Raw genomic sequence first — 17,617 nt, 5'->3', positions numbered from 1 at the left:
TTTGTGTTTTTTTTTTTTTTTTTTTTTTTTTTTTGTAGCCAACACCTGATCACCATTAGGAATAAAGTAGAACAGAAATAATGATCTACACTCTAATCCAAATCCTTAACCTCTGACCTTGCAAAATTAGTGTGGCTCAGCTGTCCCAAAACGTGTATTTTGTCATATGGAAGTTAAAGTTCCACTTTTTACCGGTTGACAAACCGCTGACAGAGACGAGCGGCGCCAGGTGTTGAAGACCCCCAACTCGGCACTTTACTTTTGTAGAAATACTTCAAGCATTCAGGCACATCCTGGGGCGAAATATGAAGATAATATAATTACAGAGTGCACAAACATACTCACATTCTTTCATTCAATGCTTGCTTTTGCCAAATGGTAAGCAACCACACAAACCTCAAATTGTTCCACAAGGTCCGCGTGAACAAAAAGTAAGAGTGACAGAAGCGTGTACAGAGTTGCCAAGGTGTCCATTTTGGGTTTCCTTGGATTGAAGAGAGCAAAAAGATGAGAAATATGAACTATTAATTTGCCGTGTAGCTCCGGGTGATATTTATTTGCAGTGCAGTTCATGTGTGTATGTCCACTCACCACGCCTCACACTTGTCAGCTGCCGCGGTGTGCACCGAGGTGAGAGAGGGGGACTTTCATATATACAGTACATGGCTTCACATCACCTTTCACCTTCTTTGCTAACTTTCTTTATCTCGACTTAAGCCAACACGTGAGGAAAAAATGTGTGTCTGTGTATTCTTTTACGCCAGCATTAGGGAGCCATCAATTCAAACTGGTACATAAAATAAATATTTTGATCCATTTTTTTTTTTTTGCGGTTATGGTCGGAGTATGATAAGTACAATTGTGTACTCAATTATGAACAGACAGTTATGACCACTGCGGAAACTATTATGGTATGCAAATATTTTTAAAATTACTTTTTGATGATTTGAAATATTTTCTTTCCTATTACCCTGAGCACTTCAAATTCAAAACCCCATGAGGCAAACTGATAATGCATTAGAGGCATGTTCATTTGACACTGTTTGGCAATAGAGAGCTGAAACGAGTGGTGCAAAACATGCGTAAGTGTGCTTGGCAGGTTTGCTAACAAATTTGCACACAGCAGCACCGGGTTATCGATTTCTTCATGTGTTGTTTTTCCCACGATCACAACACAGGTGGTGTGATAACATCATTCAAAACTCTTTGCTCTTACTTGCATCGACATGATCACATTACCCAATTAAGTTAAATTAGCCAAACTCATGCATAGACATGTAATCGGGGTGGATTCTGTTAAAACATGACCTGAGCTACCAAATTTTCGTTCTGGAAAAAAGGCAATGGAATTGCATTGCCTTCTTTCTTTTTGTTTTTGCTGTGGCAATATTTTCTGAACTGAATGATCAAGAGTTGGCTATTATCCTTGAAACAGGAGGACAGGTTGTGTGGAGCAAACACAGACTGAAGTATTAAACATCGTCTGAGTAACACACGCAGTGGCTGTGCTGAATTTTTTTTTCTGGGAATGAAAAACCCAAGCCCCCCAACACACATATTCGGTTTTCACCAGATGCACCTGCGTGCCAATTGTAGGTTGTCGATGGATGTTGGCCAGGTAGTCAGGATAAAAGATGGACTTTTGCTCTCCCCCACAATATCAGTCAAGTTTATTTATTCAGTTGTTGACGGCCATTTGAATTAAAAGCACCACCTGAAGATTGGATAAGGTTTAATTTGAAATGAAGCCAAAGAAAGCCATGCAGGCGAGCCAAAACAGACAGTGAGCATTGGGGATTAGACAAAACAAACCGAGCTTTATTTAATCAGCCTTGTATTTTCCCATTACTTTGCTCTGTATTCATTTTTCACATTAAGTACTCAGCATAAATCTGTCTGAGAGACATTTGGCGACAACATGTGAAGTTGTCATAATTCTTTTATTATGAAGGTCCCTGAATGAAACGATTGTTTAATGACTCGTATTGTTTTTATTTTTTTTTTTATCCATCCATTTTCCAATCCATATCCCTGCCTTCTGATTTCAAAACTAGTTAGCGATCAATTCATTGTGTAGACCTATATGCGATCATGTGTCAGGCGATCATGTTCACATTCAAAATGGACCTTGGTGGGAAATCATAATTACGGCGTGGCTCGCCACCAAAATGAGTTTTACACCCCTGGAGTCTTTATGTTCCCTGTTAGTGACAGTCAAGGGTGTACGCCACATCACGCTTATGCTGGAGTCGGCTTCAACCCACCCACGACCCAATTGAGGGTCAGTCATACAGAAAATGGAGGACTGACACCACCAGTTGGACCACAACGCGCTGAATACGTTGTTGTTCAAAACAGCTAACTGCGTTGTCTATTTGAGGCTGGTGAGAAAATAAATATGTCTGTACATGAATTGTATGGAAGCGTTTTGATTACCTGCATGATGTCCATTGGGGTTCAGGTGACCTCGGTCAAAGCCGGAGTGTGTGTAGTCCTCATTGAGAGCCTGTTTCTCGCCTAGGTAGATCCCAGGATGATCTCGCCCCAGCCAGTAACCATCCTTCATCTCTGCTTGCCACGATTTATTGACTAGCTAGAAGAACATCAGAAACTCCACTTTTAACAAATGTCACCATAGACACAGCTGTCTTTGCTTTTATGAGCTGAGGGTGTCACTAACATCGTGCATGAGAGCACCACGTAGCCCCCCATGGACCGCATCAGTAGTCCACAGGCCTGTTGTGCAAGTAGTTGCACTCGTGAGGAGACATTGTGATTTCCTCGGTAAAAGTGATCATTTAAAAAATATGCTGAGATGTTGATGTTGCTCACTTTCCTACCTTGTAAAATTATTGTTGGTAAATTATTGTGAGAAATCCTTAATAACTGATTAATAAATGATTAATAACAACATACAATTCAAAGGTGATTTCAGCAAATGTATTATTTCAAAAATGTACCTCAATCTGGTCGCTCTTGAAAATTAATCAGTACTCGAGAAGTAGCTCTCAGTTTCAAAAAAGCTGGTGACCGCTGTAACTAGCTGCACTTCATCATGTGTTGGCTTTATCAAAAGACTTAAGAGTATATACGGTATACAATTATTATTATGATTAATATTGTTCTGTGTTGTACCAACCTGAGGCTCTACAAACCACCTTCTCTCCCGTCCACCTCCATTGCTGGGCTGGAACACGTATGCCGAGTAAACCGCGATACGATGGTTTGTGTCGTATAATGTGGCAAAGTGGTACCTGGAAGTGTAAAAGAAGACTTTTTTTTTTTTCTTTCACGTGTTGACCACTGATGTTTTTGGACACGCTTGCGTATGATTTGGAAGAGAAGGTGTGTCCAAAAAAGTTACACAACCCATTTTGGCTAGCGGTCACATTGTCAACAACTCATCTCGGATGAGTTTTGTGTGATTACTTTACTTTTGTAGAAATACTTCAAGCATTCAGGCACATCCTGGGGCGAAATATGAAGATAATATAATTACAGAGTGCACAAACATACTCACATTCTTTCATTCAATGCTTGCTTTTGCCAAATGGTAAGCAACCACACAAACCTCAAATTGTTCCACAAGGTCCGCGTGAACAAAAAGTAAGAGTGACAGAAGCGTGTACAGAGTTGCCAAGGTGTCCATTTTGGGTTTCCTTGGATTGAAGAGAGCAAAAAGATGAGAAATATGAACTATTAATTTGCCGTGTAGCTCCGGGTGATATTTATTTGCAGTGCAGTTCATGTGTGTATGTCCACTCACCACGCCTCACACTTGTCAGCTGCCGCGGTGTGCACCGAGGTGAGAGAGGGGGACTTTCATATATACAGTACATGGCTTCACATCACCTTTCACCTTCTTTGCTAACTTTCTTTATCTCGACTTAAGCCAACACGTGAGGAAAAAATGTGTGTCTGTGTATTCTTTTACGCCAGCATTAGGGAGCCATCAATTCAAACTGGTACATAAAATAAATATTTTGATCCATTTTTTTTTTTTTGCGGTTATGGTCGGAGTATGATAAGTACAATTGTGTACTCAATTATGAACAGACAGTTATGACCACTGCGGAAACTATTATGGTATGCAAATATTTTTAAAATTACTTTTTGATGATTTGAAATATTTTCTTTCCTATTACCCTGAGCACTTCAAATTCAAAACCCCATGAGGCAAACTGATAATGCATTAGAGGCATGTTCATTTGACACTGTTTGGCAATAGAGAGCTGAAACGAGTGGTGCAAAACATGCGTAAGTGTGCTTGGCAGGTTTGCTAACAAATTTGCACACAGCAGCACCGGGTTATCGATTTCTTCATGTGTTGTTTTTCCCACGATCACAACACAGGTGGTGTGATAACATCATTCAAAACTCTTTGCTCTTACTTGCATCGACATGATCACATTACCCAATTAAGTTAAATTAGCCAAACTCATGCATAGACATGTAATCGGGGTGGATTCTGTTAAAACATGACCTGAGCTACCAAATTTTCGTTCTGGAAAAAAGGCAATGGAATTGCATTGCCTTCTTTCTTTTTGTTTTTGCTGTGGCAATATTTTCTACTCTGAATGATCAAGAGTTGGCTATTATCCTTGAAACAGGAGGACAGGTTGTGTGGAGCAAACAGACTGAAGAGTATTAAACATCGTCTGAGTAACACACGCAGTGGCTGTGCTGAATTTTTTTTTCTGGGAATGAAAAACCCAAGCCCCCCAACACACATATTCGGTTTTCACCAGATGCACCTGCGTGCCAATTGTAGGTTGTCGATGGATGTTGGCCAGGTAGTCAGGATAAAAGATGGACTTTTGCTCTCCCCCACAATATCAGTCAAGTTTATTTATTCAGTTGTTGACGGCCATTTGAATTAAAAGCACCACCTGAAGATTGGATAAGGTTTAATTTGAAATGAAGCCAAAGAAAGCCATGCAGGCGAGCCAAAACAGACAGTGAGCATTGGGGATTAGACAAAACAAACCGAGCTTTATTTAATCAGCCTTGTATTTTCCCATTACTTTGCTCTGTATTCATTTTTCACATTAAGTACTCAGCATAAATCTGTCTGAGAGACATTTGGCGACAACATGTGAAGTTGTCATAATTCTTTTATTATGAAGGTCCCTGAATGAAACGATTGTTTAATGACTCGTATTGTTTTTATTTTTTTTTTATTTTTTAAACACAATAAACAAGAAAGGGCGGGCAGATAATAAAGTGAATCAGTGGCAATTAGTTTGAATGATCAAACTTTATTGTCTGGAACTGATCAAAGAAGAAATCAAGCAACCACTGTATTTTTGCATTCACCTGAATTCTCATGATCAACATTTCCTAGTGAATTGTGGTTAGTTGCCTTGAATAATATTTACCCCTCCATCCAGGCACTGCATACACTCGTGCTGCTATTGCCTGAGGGAAAGAAAGTGGATGTTACTTAAGGCTGCTTTTTTTTTTTTCTTTCACGTGTTGACCACTGATGTTTTTGGACACGCTTGCGTATGATTTGGAAGAGAAGGTGTGTCCAAAAAAGTTACACAACCCATTTTGGCTAGCGGTCACATTGTCAACAACTCATCTCGGATTCAATTGCTCCACCTAAACCAGAAAAAATGTCCTCGACAAATTGATGATCCGGTCTGCTGGCCTGTGTTATCAAAACTAATACAAATGATGAACAGGTTTGACTCAGTTGATGAGTTCAAACTGTCTGGGGGTGATAATCATTAAAGATAACCATGAATGGCACAAAATTCTAATCATTTTACAATTTGCTGGGTTATATTTTGAAAAGATTGATGGATTTGGTTCCACAAATCATTACATTTATCAGAGCAAAAAAAACAACCCATTACTAACATCCATCCATCCATCCATCCATCCATCCATTTCACAATTCGCTTTATCCTCACAAGGGTCACGGGGCATGCTGGAGCCTACCCCAGCCGTCTTTGAGCAGTAGGCAGGGGACACCCTGAACCGGTTGCCAGCTAATCGCAGGGCACACATAGACGAACATGCATCCACGCTCACACTCACACCTTGGGACAATTTAGAGTGTTCAATCAGCCTACTTAAGCCAACACGTGAGGAAAAAATGTGTGTCTGTGTATTCTTTTACGCCAGCATTAGGGAGCCATCAATTCAAACTGGTACATAAAATAAATATTTTGATCCATTTTTTTTTTTTTGCGGTTATGGTCGGAGTATGATAAGTACAATTGTGTACTCAATTATGAACAGACAGTTATGACCACTGCGGAAACTATTATGGTATGCAAATATTTTTAAAATTACTTTTTGATGATTTGAAATATTTTCTTTCCTATTACCCTGAGCACTTCAAATTCAAAACCCCATGAGGCAAACTGATAATGCATTAGAGGCATGTTCATTTGACACTGTTTGGCAATAGAGAGCTGAAACGAGTGGTGCAAAACATGCGTAAGTGTGCTTGGCAGGTTTGCTAACAAATTTGCACACAGCAGCACCGGGTTATCGATTTCTTCATGTGTTGTTTTTCCCACGATCACAACACAGGTGGTGTGATAACATCATTCAAAACTCTTTGCTCTTACTTGCATCGACATGATCACATTACCCAATTAAGTTAAATTAGCCAAACTCATGCATAGACATGTAATCGGGGTGGATTCTGTTAAAACATGACCTGAGCTACCAAATTTTCGTTCTGGAAAAAAGGCAATGGAATTGCATTGCCTTCTTTCTTTTTGTTTTTGCTGTGGCAATATTTTCTGAACTGAATGATCAAGAGTTGGCTATTATCCTTGAAACAGGAGGACAGGTTGTGTGGAGCAAACACAGACTGAAGTATTAAACATCGTCTGAGTAACACACGCAGTGGCTGTGCTGAATTTTTTTTTCTGGGAATGAAAAACCCAAGCCCCCCAACACACATATTCGGTTTTCACCAGATGCACCTGCGTGCCAATTGTAGGTTGTCGATGGATGTTGGCCAGGTAGTCAGGATAAAAGATGGACTTTTGCTCTCCCCCACAATATCAGTCAAGTTTATTTATTCAGTTGTTGACGGCCATTTGAATTAAAAGCACCACCTGAAGATTGGATAAGGTTTAATTTGAAATGAAGCCAAAGAAAGCCATGCAGGCGAGCCAAAACAGACAGTGAGCATTGGGGATTAGACAAAACAAACCGAGCTTTATTTAATCAGCTGTGTATTTTCCCATTACTTTGCTCTGTATTCATTTTTCACATTAAGTACTCAGCATAAATCTCTGAGAGACACATTTGGCGACAACATGTGAAGTTGTCATAATTCTTTTATTATGAAGGTCCCTGAATGAAACGATTGTTTAATGACTCGTATTGTTTTTATTTTTTTTTTATTTTTTAAACACAATAAACAAGAAAGGGCGGGCAGATAATAAAGTGAATCAGTGGCAATTAGTTTGAATGATCAAACTTTATTGTCTGGAACTGATCAAAGAAGAAATCAAGCAACCACTGTATTTTTGCATTCACCTGAATTCTCATGATCAACATTTCCTAGTGAATTGTGGTTAGTTGCCTTGAATAATATTTACCCCTCCATCCAGGCACTGCATACACTCGTGCTGCTATTGCCTGAGGGAAAGAAAGTGGATGTTACTTAAGGCTGCCTCTAGGTTGCAGTGTTGAATTGTGTTTTTTTTTTCCCCCCACTTCACCCGCTTGTTCTTTTCCCCTTTCAAATTGCCATTGCAGATTATTCAATTGCTCCTCCTCAACCAGAAAAAATGTCCTCGACAAATTGATGATCCGGTCTGCTGGCCTGTGTTATCAAAACTAATACAAATGATGAACAGGTTTGACTCAGTTGATGAGTTCAAACTGTCTGGGGGTGATAATCATTAAAGATAACCATGAATGGCACAAAATTCTAATCATTTTACAATTTGCTGGGTTATATTTTGAAAAGATTGATGGATTTGGTTCCACAAATCATTACATTTATCAGAGCAAAAAAAACAACCCATTACTAACATCCATCCATCCATCCATTTCACAATTCGCTTTATCCTCACAAGGGTCACGGGGCATGCTGGAGCCTACCCCAGCCGTCTTTGAGCAGTAGGCAGGGGACACCCTGAACCGGTTGCCAGCTAATCGCAGGGCACACATAGACGAACATGCATCCACGCTCACACTCACACCTTGGGACAATTTAGAGTGTTCAATCAGCCTGCCATGCATGTTTTTGGAATCTGGGAGGAAACGGGAGTACCTGGAGAAAACCCACATAGGCACGGGGAGAACATGCAAACTCCACACAGGGAGGCCGGAACTGGAATTGACAGCACAACACAGCCCTTACACTCAAGCGACAAACGCGTAATTCCATCAAATGCTCACTGGTCAATGGTCATGACGTGTTTCCGGTGGAAAATACGGAGTCTCACAAGCTTCTGGCTTCCGTTTATTCTCAGCTACCAAGACGCCATCTCAAGGAAAAATAAATTCATTTATTTGCTTTAATGCACCACCAACAGTCATGAAAAAAAATAAAATAAATACTGAAGTACTGTACAGCCCTCCTATTATTTCCAGTTTCCCCCACCATCATCAAACAAGGAAATGAGAGGTTTCAATCCACTTTAGCATGTAAAATATTGGATGTTTTGTCTTTCAATTTTTACTTGTCTGCCTCCACCAAAAGGCAGATGGCTCGACGGAAATTTCGAGGCAGACACAAGAAAGAAGGACAATTCCATCTCAAACTGATGCAATCCCCCTCCCGCCACCACCAATCTACAAACAGAAATACAAACCCTCTCCACTTCTTCTGCCCCCCCTCCTCTATCCACTTCTCTCATTGTCCAGCCTCATTCATTTTTAATTTTTCAGTCATTTCATTTCAGATGCATTCATTTTCAATATATTTATGTATGAGTCTTCCTGACCCCCCCCACACACACCCACACACACACAGCCCCTCCCCCGTTTTTTTTAAACTCTGCTCTTCCACCCTCCTTTTCTTTCTCCATCCTCACCTCTTTCCGCGACTTCATCTTTGCCTTCCCCTCTCACCACCCCCCTGCCCCAGTCCATCCCATTACTGTAATCCATCACTCCTCCATCAGTCACCATGCAAACAGGCCTCCAGGTTACCATAGAAACCACCTCCCGGCCTTACACCGGATTGCCCCTCTCTGATTGGTTGGCAAAGGATTGGCAGTCTCAGTCTGTCTGGGAGATGTGGTAATTGGCTGGTAAATCACACGCACACACAAATATTTTAATAGTTATCAAAGGGAAACTGAGGTCAGCATGATGAAGCTGAAGATGGCGGTTCTCGGCTGTGTGTGTGTGTGTGTGTGTGTGTGTGTGTGGGGTTTTCGAAGATTTTGGAGATGTTGGCGGTGGCGGGGGTTGGCTTTGGAAGGTTTTGGAAAGGGTGCCAAATATCGAATGCAGGAAATATTTAAACATGTTTTCAAAGCCCATTTCAAATCTAAAACACCTCTACTCCCTCAAGGAAGCAGCTTGGTGTCTGGCTTGTGGAAGGAGGCAGGGAAGGGAAAAGGGAATGGTTGAGCAGCTCAACTACACCCCGCTGTTGTTGCAAAGTCAGGTCTGGTCAACACAGACACTGTGATGAATGTCTTTTCTGCAGGAATGCATCACAAAGAGGAAAAAAAAAAGTGGACCTGCCCTGAATAGCAAAGTCTGCTTGCTCTCTTCTGCAGGTTTTCAGAAGACAATTGCAAACCCTTGATGTTGCCCTTTTTCAGAGATTTCAAGTCAGCCATTATAGACCAAAACAATTCCATGGTACACATTATTGGAGACATTATTTTTTTGACAAATGTAATGGTTATTCAGATGCATTGGAGAACCTCTGGAAAGACTGCTTGTTTTCAAAAGTGTCATGGATCAACTTGAACCAAGTCGCCTGTCAATCGCAGGGCGAGGGAAGAATTGGCATTTTATAACCTATTCTAGGAAAAGGTGGTTCATAATTGCACCCAGGAAAAAAAAGAACATTTTCCCCTAGACCGAATAATTTCCATTTATATGCTCCCATAAAATAAATGCATGCATACAAACACACAAATGACAATCCAGCACATTCTTTTTCAGTCTCATCATTTTAATGAAAAAAATCTGAGTCAAGGGAAGAAAAAAAATGGAGAATGTTGAATTTACACACAATGATTGCAGTAATGACAGCATGAGAATAAAAAGTGTCAAAGAAGATTTCGTCTTCCTCTCAAGGTAGAAAATAGAAATTAAAACTTTTTATCCAGGGTTATTTACAGAAGACAATCAGATTGGGGGGAAAAAAACTGCAAAAATGATAATTACACACTCACACACATACCGTTTTTGCAATTACCTTCTTTTTGGTGAGGAAATTAAAAAGTGCAAGCACAGACTGAGCATTTACAAAAAAAAACAAAAAACAAAAAAACAATAATGGCAAAAAGGAGGGATCAACTCTGACCTTGCCACCGTACATTTTGAAATTGGGTCTAGTTTTGCTGCTTTAGATTCCAATTTACAACAACATGATGTGTGTCCCACAAAATGGCTGCCGGATCCTTTTCCAGACTCCACCATCAAGCGCCAGGGAAGCTTTTCATTTTAAAGGCTTTCGAGTTACCTTTGTCTTGATCCATTCCCCAAAATGCAAACATTCCAACTCTCAATCAAGGAGCAATCTGCTATTTCCACTCAAATTATGATTTCACATCCAGATGACTGCTTGGTGGATTTACCCGAAACATTTTGGCTGACTTTAGTAGGCTTTCGAACAAACGTACAATTTGCATGTGTACAACACAGTGTGGTGCGACAGTATCCTCCACTTTTGCTATTGTTTCAATGACCTTTTTTCGAAGCAGTCATTTTGTCAAAGTAAAACTTGGACGGATGCAGTATAATGCAAAATGTACCAAACCAAACTTAGTAAGACAGACAGAGAATTGCATTTTCACCATTTGAGTTTGCGTGGCATCAATGCATCTCTCAGCCCCCCCCGAATGATAATGGCACCGCCAGTTGGTTGTTCACCCCCCATAAACCCGGAAATAATCTCACTAATGACTAGTCGCGCAAACAGAACATTAAAGTGGCGCTCATCACATGGCGGTTCTCGGCTGTGTGTGTGTGTGTGTGTGTGTGTGTGTGTGTGTGTGTGTGTGTGTGTGTGTAGGCATGCGGGTGTGCTGCATTCACTCAGGCACGGGGTTTTCGAAGATTTTGGAGATGTTGGCGGTGGCGGGGGTTGGCTTTGGAAGGTTTTGGAAAGGGTGCCAAATATCGAATGCAGGAAATATTTAAACATGTTTTCAAAGCCCATTTCAAATCTAAAACACCTCTACTCCCTCAAGGAAGCAGCTTGGTGTCTGGCTTGTGGAAGGAGGCAGAGAAGGGAAAAGGGAATGGTTGAGCAGCTCAACTACACCCCGCTGTTGTTGCAAAGTCAGGTCTGGTCAACACAGACACTGTGATGAATGTCTTTTCTGCAGGAATGCATCACAAAGAGGAAAAAAAAAAGTGGACCTGCCCTGAATAGCAAAGTCTGCTTGCTCTCTTCTGCAGGTTTTCAGAAGACAATTGCAAACCCTTGATGTTGCCCTTTTTCAGAGATTTCAAGTCAGCCATTATAGACCAAAACAATTCCATGGTACACATTATTGGAGACATTATTTTTTTGACAAATGTAATGGTTATTCAGATGCATTGGAGAACCTCTGGAAAGACTGCTTGTTTTCAAAAGTGTCATGGATCAACTTGAACCAAGTCGCCTGTCAATCGCAGGGCGAGGGAAGAATTGGCATTTTATAACCTATTCTAGGAAAAGGTGGTTCATAATTGCACCCAGGAAAAAAAAGAACATTTTCCCCTAGACCGAATAATTTCCATTTATATGCTCCCATAAAATAAATGCATGCATACAAACACACAAATGACAATCCAGCACATTCTTTTTCAGTCTCATCATTTTAATGAAAAAAATCTGAGTCAAGGGAAGAAAAAAAATGGAGAATGTTGAATTTACACACAATGATTGCAGTAATGACAGCATGAGAATAAAAAGTGTCAAAGAAGATTTCGTCTTCCTCTCAAGGTAGAAAATAGAAATTAAAACTTTTTATCCAGGGTTATTTACAGAAGACAATCAGATTGGGGGGAAAAAAACTGCAAAAATGATAATTACACACTCACACACATACCGTTTTTGCAATTACCTTCTTTTTGGTGAGGAAATTAAAAAGTGCAAGCACAGACTGAGCATTTACAAAAAAAAACAAAAAACAAAAAAACAATAATGGCAAAAAGGAGGGATCAACTCTGACCTTGCCACCGTACATTTTGAAATTGGGTCTAGTTTTGCTGCTTTAGATTCCAATTTACAACAACATGATGTGTGTCCCACAAAATGGCTGCCGGATCCTTTTCCAGACTCCACCATCAAGCGCCAGGGAAGCTTTTCATTTTAAAGGCTTTCGAGTTACCTTTGTCTTGATCCATTCCCCAAAATGCAAACATTCCAACTCTCAATCAAGGAGCAATCTGCTATTTCCACTCAAATTATGATTTCACATCCAGATGACTGCTTGGTGGATTTACCCGAAACATTTTGGCTGACTTTAGTAGGCTTTCGAACAAACGTACAATTTGCATGTGTACAACACAGTGTGGTGCGACAGTATCCTCCACTTTTGCTATTGTTTCAATGACCTTTTTTCGAAGCAGTCATTTTGTCAAAGTAAAACTTGGACGGATGCAGTATAATGCAAAATGTACCAAACCAAACTTAGTAAGACAGACAGAGAATTGCATTTTCACCATTTGAGTTTGCGTGGCATCAATGCATCTCTCAGCCCCCCCCGAATGATAATGGCACCGCCAGTTGGTTGTTCACCCCCCATAAACCCGGAAATAATCTCACTAATGACTAGTCGCGCAAACAGAACATTAAAGTGGCGCTCATCACCGATTGTTCCTTGTTGTTATTTGTTACTTTTGTTTGACTTTGGCAGAGGACTGCGCTGTACTGGGTGACGTCCTACTTCCACACGCTGATTGCAGCATTGGTAAAACAACAAATCTAATGATGGATGAAGACTCTTGCACAGGACTGCAAATTGAAAATTACATGTCCCTTTCGCCCTGTTTGTAAAAGACACCGTGCATCTCAAAGATGAAATTCATTCATTCATTCATTTTTCGAACCGCATTACATGTCCCTTTCGCCCTGTTTGTAAAAGACACTGTGCATCTCAAAGATGAAACCTCTTTTATCCTCACAAGGGTCGCGGGGGGTGCTGGAGCCTATCCCAGTTGTCTTCGGGCAGTAGGCAGGGACAGCCCGAACCGGTTGCCAGCCAGTCGCAGGGCACACAGAAATGAACAACCATTCGCGCTCACACTCACACCTAGGGACAATTTGGAGTGTTCAATCAGCCTACCATGCATCTTTTTGGAATGTGGGAGGAAACTGGAGTACCCGGGGAAAAGCCACGCACACGTCTGCACTGTGAAGCCGACGCGCTAACCATCTCGACCACCGGGTTAAAATCAATTTCCTAAATTTGATTCAGCGCTTCCGACCAGGTTAGCCAGATATGCTGGGTCGGGATATGATTTTTTTTTTCTCAACATAAGACTTCCCAAAGTATATAATAGTTTGCATCTTTAATGAGGCGTTGCATTTCCTCTGGTTGAATGACACATATGTTCATGCTGGTTTTTGTGGTTTATTGTGCAGCGAGAGAGCGAGAAGCAGGGGCAGGTGGGGGGGGGGGCATATGCCGGATAACATGAGGCTTCACTGAAACTTTGATAACCACGCCCATCGATGCGCATGTTATGACTGTGACACATAAGCAGACATGTTTGGATGCAACTTCAGCTGGTCAAAATGAACTTGATTTATCAGAGTGGTTGTTATTAATAAATAAAATGTAATATTTGCTCATAAATTGAATACTAAAGATAAAACCGCTGTTTGAGCCCAAAATTTGAGCCCCAGAATATTGAGGGTGTTGTAGCAAGGACACAAAAAAAAGACCACACCAAAACGAGCCAAAAATAAACATACACTGAAAAAAAAAATGGCGTCTTGAATTCACTGAATTTTATTTTGGCAAGTCGTTGTACAAAATAAAAGAATCTGGATCCAGGTATATTTTTTAAGTACTTCGTTGTAACTTAAAAAAATGTGTCTGGTCCCAGATGGTTTTATTTTGCGCAATCACTTGGCGCATTAAAATTGAGTAAATTAAAATAAATAAATAAATAAATAAAAAAAATCAGGGCGTATCACAGAATTGGTGTTGTGGAATGCCTGGTCAACAATGTGTGTCACAGTGAGAACTCCAAGATTCAGTCATTTGAATTTGGTTTTGCACATATGTACCGCTCGAGCTTTAGCTTGTGACATTTCCTGCTTAAAACAATGACTGCGTCTCACTTGCATCACTGCTGAAAACTGCTTGAACAGCAAAATGGTGTGCTGAATTTATTCCATTTTATTTCATCAAGTGTTGCTTCCAGAAGATTATTATCTCATCCAGATTTCATTCACATAAGGCATTGAAGTTGATTATATATCTCGTTGAAAAATGTATGCGGTTCCAGAAGATTTTATTTCGTGCAAACACTTGACAAAATAAAATGGGAGTAAATTCAACAAAAACTTTTTTTTCAGAGAGGAAAATCTTGCTTTTCCTCACATTCAAATGTCCTCTCCGATACTCAACTGCCATTGCCTCACATGAAGAAGCTCCCATCCGGTGCGGAGCTAGCTACAGCTACTGCACTGCTTGGATCCACACGCATACACACACATACACACACACACACACACACACACACACACACACACACACACACACACACACACACACACACACACACACACACACACACACACACGCACGCCATTTAAAACACGCCTAATTTGGTCAAAACAGCTCTTATCACAAAGACATTATTGCGATTTAAGTGTGCTTTCATCTCAATTTCAATTAAAAACATTTCCCAAACAACCCAAATAATTACATCCAAATGAAAAGTAATCATAATAAAAATGAAGAATAAAAAGAGGCCAGACAAACTCTTGTTATCTACACAACGGTCCTACATTCTCAACACACTGACAATACGCAAGCACGTGGTGATGTATTGGCTTCACAGTCATTGTCTCGCTGAAGTGGAAGGTTTTTTTGGAGAGTTCCTAAGCTGAAAAAGTCATTTCACGGCCCCCCAAATAGTGTTTCGTCAGAGACCGCCGATTTGAGAAGATCCGCTCTCTTCTTCAACATGTGAATATGAAGTGGACAGTGTGAGCTTCCAGAATCCATTCCCAAATCATTCATGAGGAACCCATACAGGGTGGTTTGCGCTCCACACTTGCCGGTGAATGGTCTTCAAGAGTTTACTTTTAGAATGACTACTGAATTCTGTACAATTACTGGAAAGTGCTCAGGGCAGCAAGATCTGACACCAGTTCATTGCGTCAGACTTCAACGTTCATTTTCCAAAGTTTTGTTATGAGCGAAAAGTCACTGCCCCCGTTGCTATCCGGGGTCTTCCAAGCCACGTCCTCTGCTTTGCACCTTTCCGTCTTGTTAATTCTCACTCACTACTTGAATGAGTTGCAGCCAAAGATCATTAGGGCTCTTCTGTGGGCCCTTAAGGGGGCTCCAGTGGAGTAGTATTGCTCCAAAGTGCCCTTGGCAGACTGGAGTGTATGTCTTGTGAGCAAACCTATTGCCAGCTGATGAATTCTTCTGCACCAGAGGACAAAAAGGGTGCGCTGCGTGTGTGTGTGTGTGTGTGCGTGTGTGTGTGTGTTGGGGTTTCGTGTCGTCCATTCACAGCCGAGGAGTGTGAATGACAAATGGACGGCGAAAGTTACGGCATAGCTCTCCTCAGAAGATGTTCAGATGGAAGTTGCTGGGGTCCTGCGCTGAGTCAAAGGTCGCAGGGTTCGAACGCTGAGGCGCATCGGCACTCCGTGAAAAGGGCAGCCGACGGACAGACAGACGGAGGGAATGTTTGGGACAGGATGGAGGGCCAAAAGGATGAGAGGCACGCAAAGCTAGCTCTACAGATTAATTGAGGGTGATGTAGGCTGAGGCCTTCTCCTTCAGTTGTCTCAAACACAGATGACAGCTCCAGCTTCCTGAAACACACACATATACACACGCGCACAAATCAGTGAGTTCAATCACTGCTATTGTAAAGCCTTTTGGATTAATCCTTCATCTCAGAGTGTTAAGTAATGCTGTAAATGAAAGCTTGATGTCAGAGCATCGCATTTGGGCCTGCGTTTAGCGGATGGAAGGGATTTGACAAGTAGGTTAGTATGGGTTTGGGGTTTGTGACATTCATTAAGATTCAAAAGTGCTGCGTGCGTAAAATCACTTTGATGTGTTGACAGTTCATGAATGACTGCTGATCCTTAGATAATTGTGTGAAATTAAAAAAAAAAAAAAACAAAATAGAAAATGTGTGGTCAGAACATGGCAGCGCTGCACTAAAGTGGCATTGTTTACCAAGTAACATTTGTGCCAAGGAAACAACAGGCGACTGAATGTTACTTATTTCCATGACAACAAATCAAAATCCTCAGAGGAGGGCACCCACAAAAATTCAGTAGAATGTTTAAGGATGAACATAAAATAAAGTTATGATCCACCCCTGAGAACTCTGCCTGGAAAGTAGCGGTAGGCAACATGAACTATTTCAATATCCATCCATTTTCTGAACCGCTTTATCCTCACTAGGGGCACGGGGCGTGCTGGAGCCTATCCCAGCCATCTTCGGGCAGTCGGCGGGGGACACTCTGAACCGGTTGCCAGCCAATCGCAGGGCACACATAGACGAACCATCCACGCACACACTCACACCTAGGGACAATTGCAAGTGTTCCATTAACCTGCCATGCATGTTTTTGGAATATGGGAGGAAACCGGAGTACCCGGAGAAAACCCACGCAGGTCCGGGGAGAACATGCAAACTCCACACAGGAAGGTCACAGCCAGGATTGAACCCACGACCTCTGCACTGTGAGGTCGACGCGCTAACCACTGGATCACTGGGCCACCCACGCAACATGAACTGTCCCCAAAAAAATCGAAACAATTCTGTTGAGCTACTTTGCTGTGTCTGCTAGACAGCTCACACTTTCTTACAGGTGTAAAATTTTATAATTTTGTTGATGATTCATCGATGTGTCACTTGAAAATGGAATTTGAAAAAAATAACAAAACATCCTATGCCTTGAAGACTTTTGCAAGCTAGGTTTGGTAAGCAAAGGTTATGACATACCTTCTGGAGGTTCAGACATAGGTGGGCTCAGACAGTACATGTGGTAGCCTCTGTCACAATCATCACAAAACAACAGCTGATCCTGGAACAGAAGAATGAATGCTCACTTCAACTGATAACATAGAGGCCTTGATTTTTGTAGACAGCGCACCTGCGCCGTGGCGCAAATGCCGGCAGATCCTGATTTTCTTATCAGCGCAAGGCTCGCGGAGCGTGTTTGCCAATGTGGTTGGCAAACCGGTCTCCGCCAAGCTGGGCGGTCCGGCGCAGCAGGAGTGACTTGGAGATGCACCTGGGGGAGGGA

The 17,617-nt window shown here is 41.4% G+C and overlaps 1 protein-coding gene and 2 long non-coding RNA genes across 3 annotated transcripts in view; all 3 read right to left on the bottom strand.

The window, feature by feature from the left end:
- Positions 1–636, bottom strand: part of LOC109529330 (endonuclease domain-containing 1 protein-like) — a 6,403-nt gene extending 5,767 nt beyond the window's left edge. The window contains exons 1-3 of the mRNA XM_019892658.1: positions 592–636; positions 397–484; positions 193–293 (exon numbers count right to left, since the gene is read on the bottom strand). Of these exons, the coding sequence (XP_019748217.1) occupies positions 193–293; positions 397–474 (179 nt within the window). The 5' untranslated portion in view covers positions 475–484; positions 592–636. The remainder of the gene's footprint in view (positions 1–192; positions 294–396; positions 485–591) is intronic.
- A 2,803-nt stretch (positions 637–3,439) lies between these two features.
- Positions 3,440–3,817, bottom strand: LOC109529345 (uncharacterized). The gene is made up of 3 exons (XR_002170820.1): positions 3,767–3,817; positions 3,572–3,659; positions 3,440–3,468 (listed from the first exon to the last, which is right to left on the bottom strand). It is a non-coding gene; the product is annotated as an uncharacterized LOC109529345 (long non-coding RNA).
- Positions 3,818–15,843: 12,026 nt separating this feature from the next.
- Positions 15,844–17,572, bottom strand: LOC109529412 (uncharacterized). Its single transcript, XR_002170835.1, has 3 exons — positions 17,465–17,572; positions 17,314–17,395; positions 15,844–16,165 (listed from the first exon to the last, which is right to left on the bottom strand). It is a non-coding gene; the product is annotated as an uncharacterized LOC109529412 (long non-coding RNA).
- Positions 17,573–17,617: the final 45 nt, after the last annotated feature.

The sequence above is a fragment of the Hippocampus comes genome, unplaced genomic scaffold (genome assembly GCF_001891065.2).
Source record: "Hippocampus comes isolate QL1 unplaced genomic scaffold, H_comes_QL1_v1.1 scaffold72, whole genome shotgun sequence".
NCBI classification, from domain to species: Eukaryota; Metazoa; Chordata; class Actinopteri; order Syngnathiformes; family Syngnathidae; genus Hippocampus; species Hippocampus comes.
Note: the sequence above shows the minus strand (reverse complement) of the source record. Positions and strands in the feature narration are given on the sequence as shown.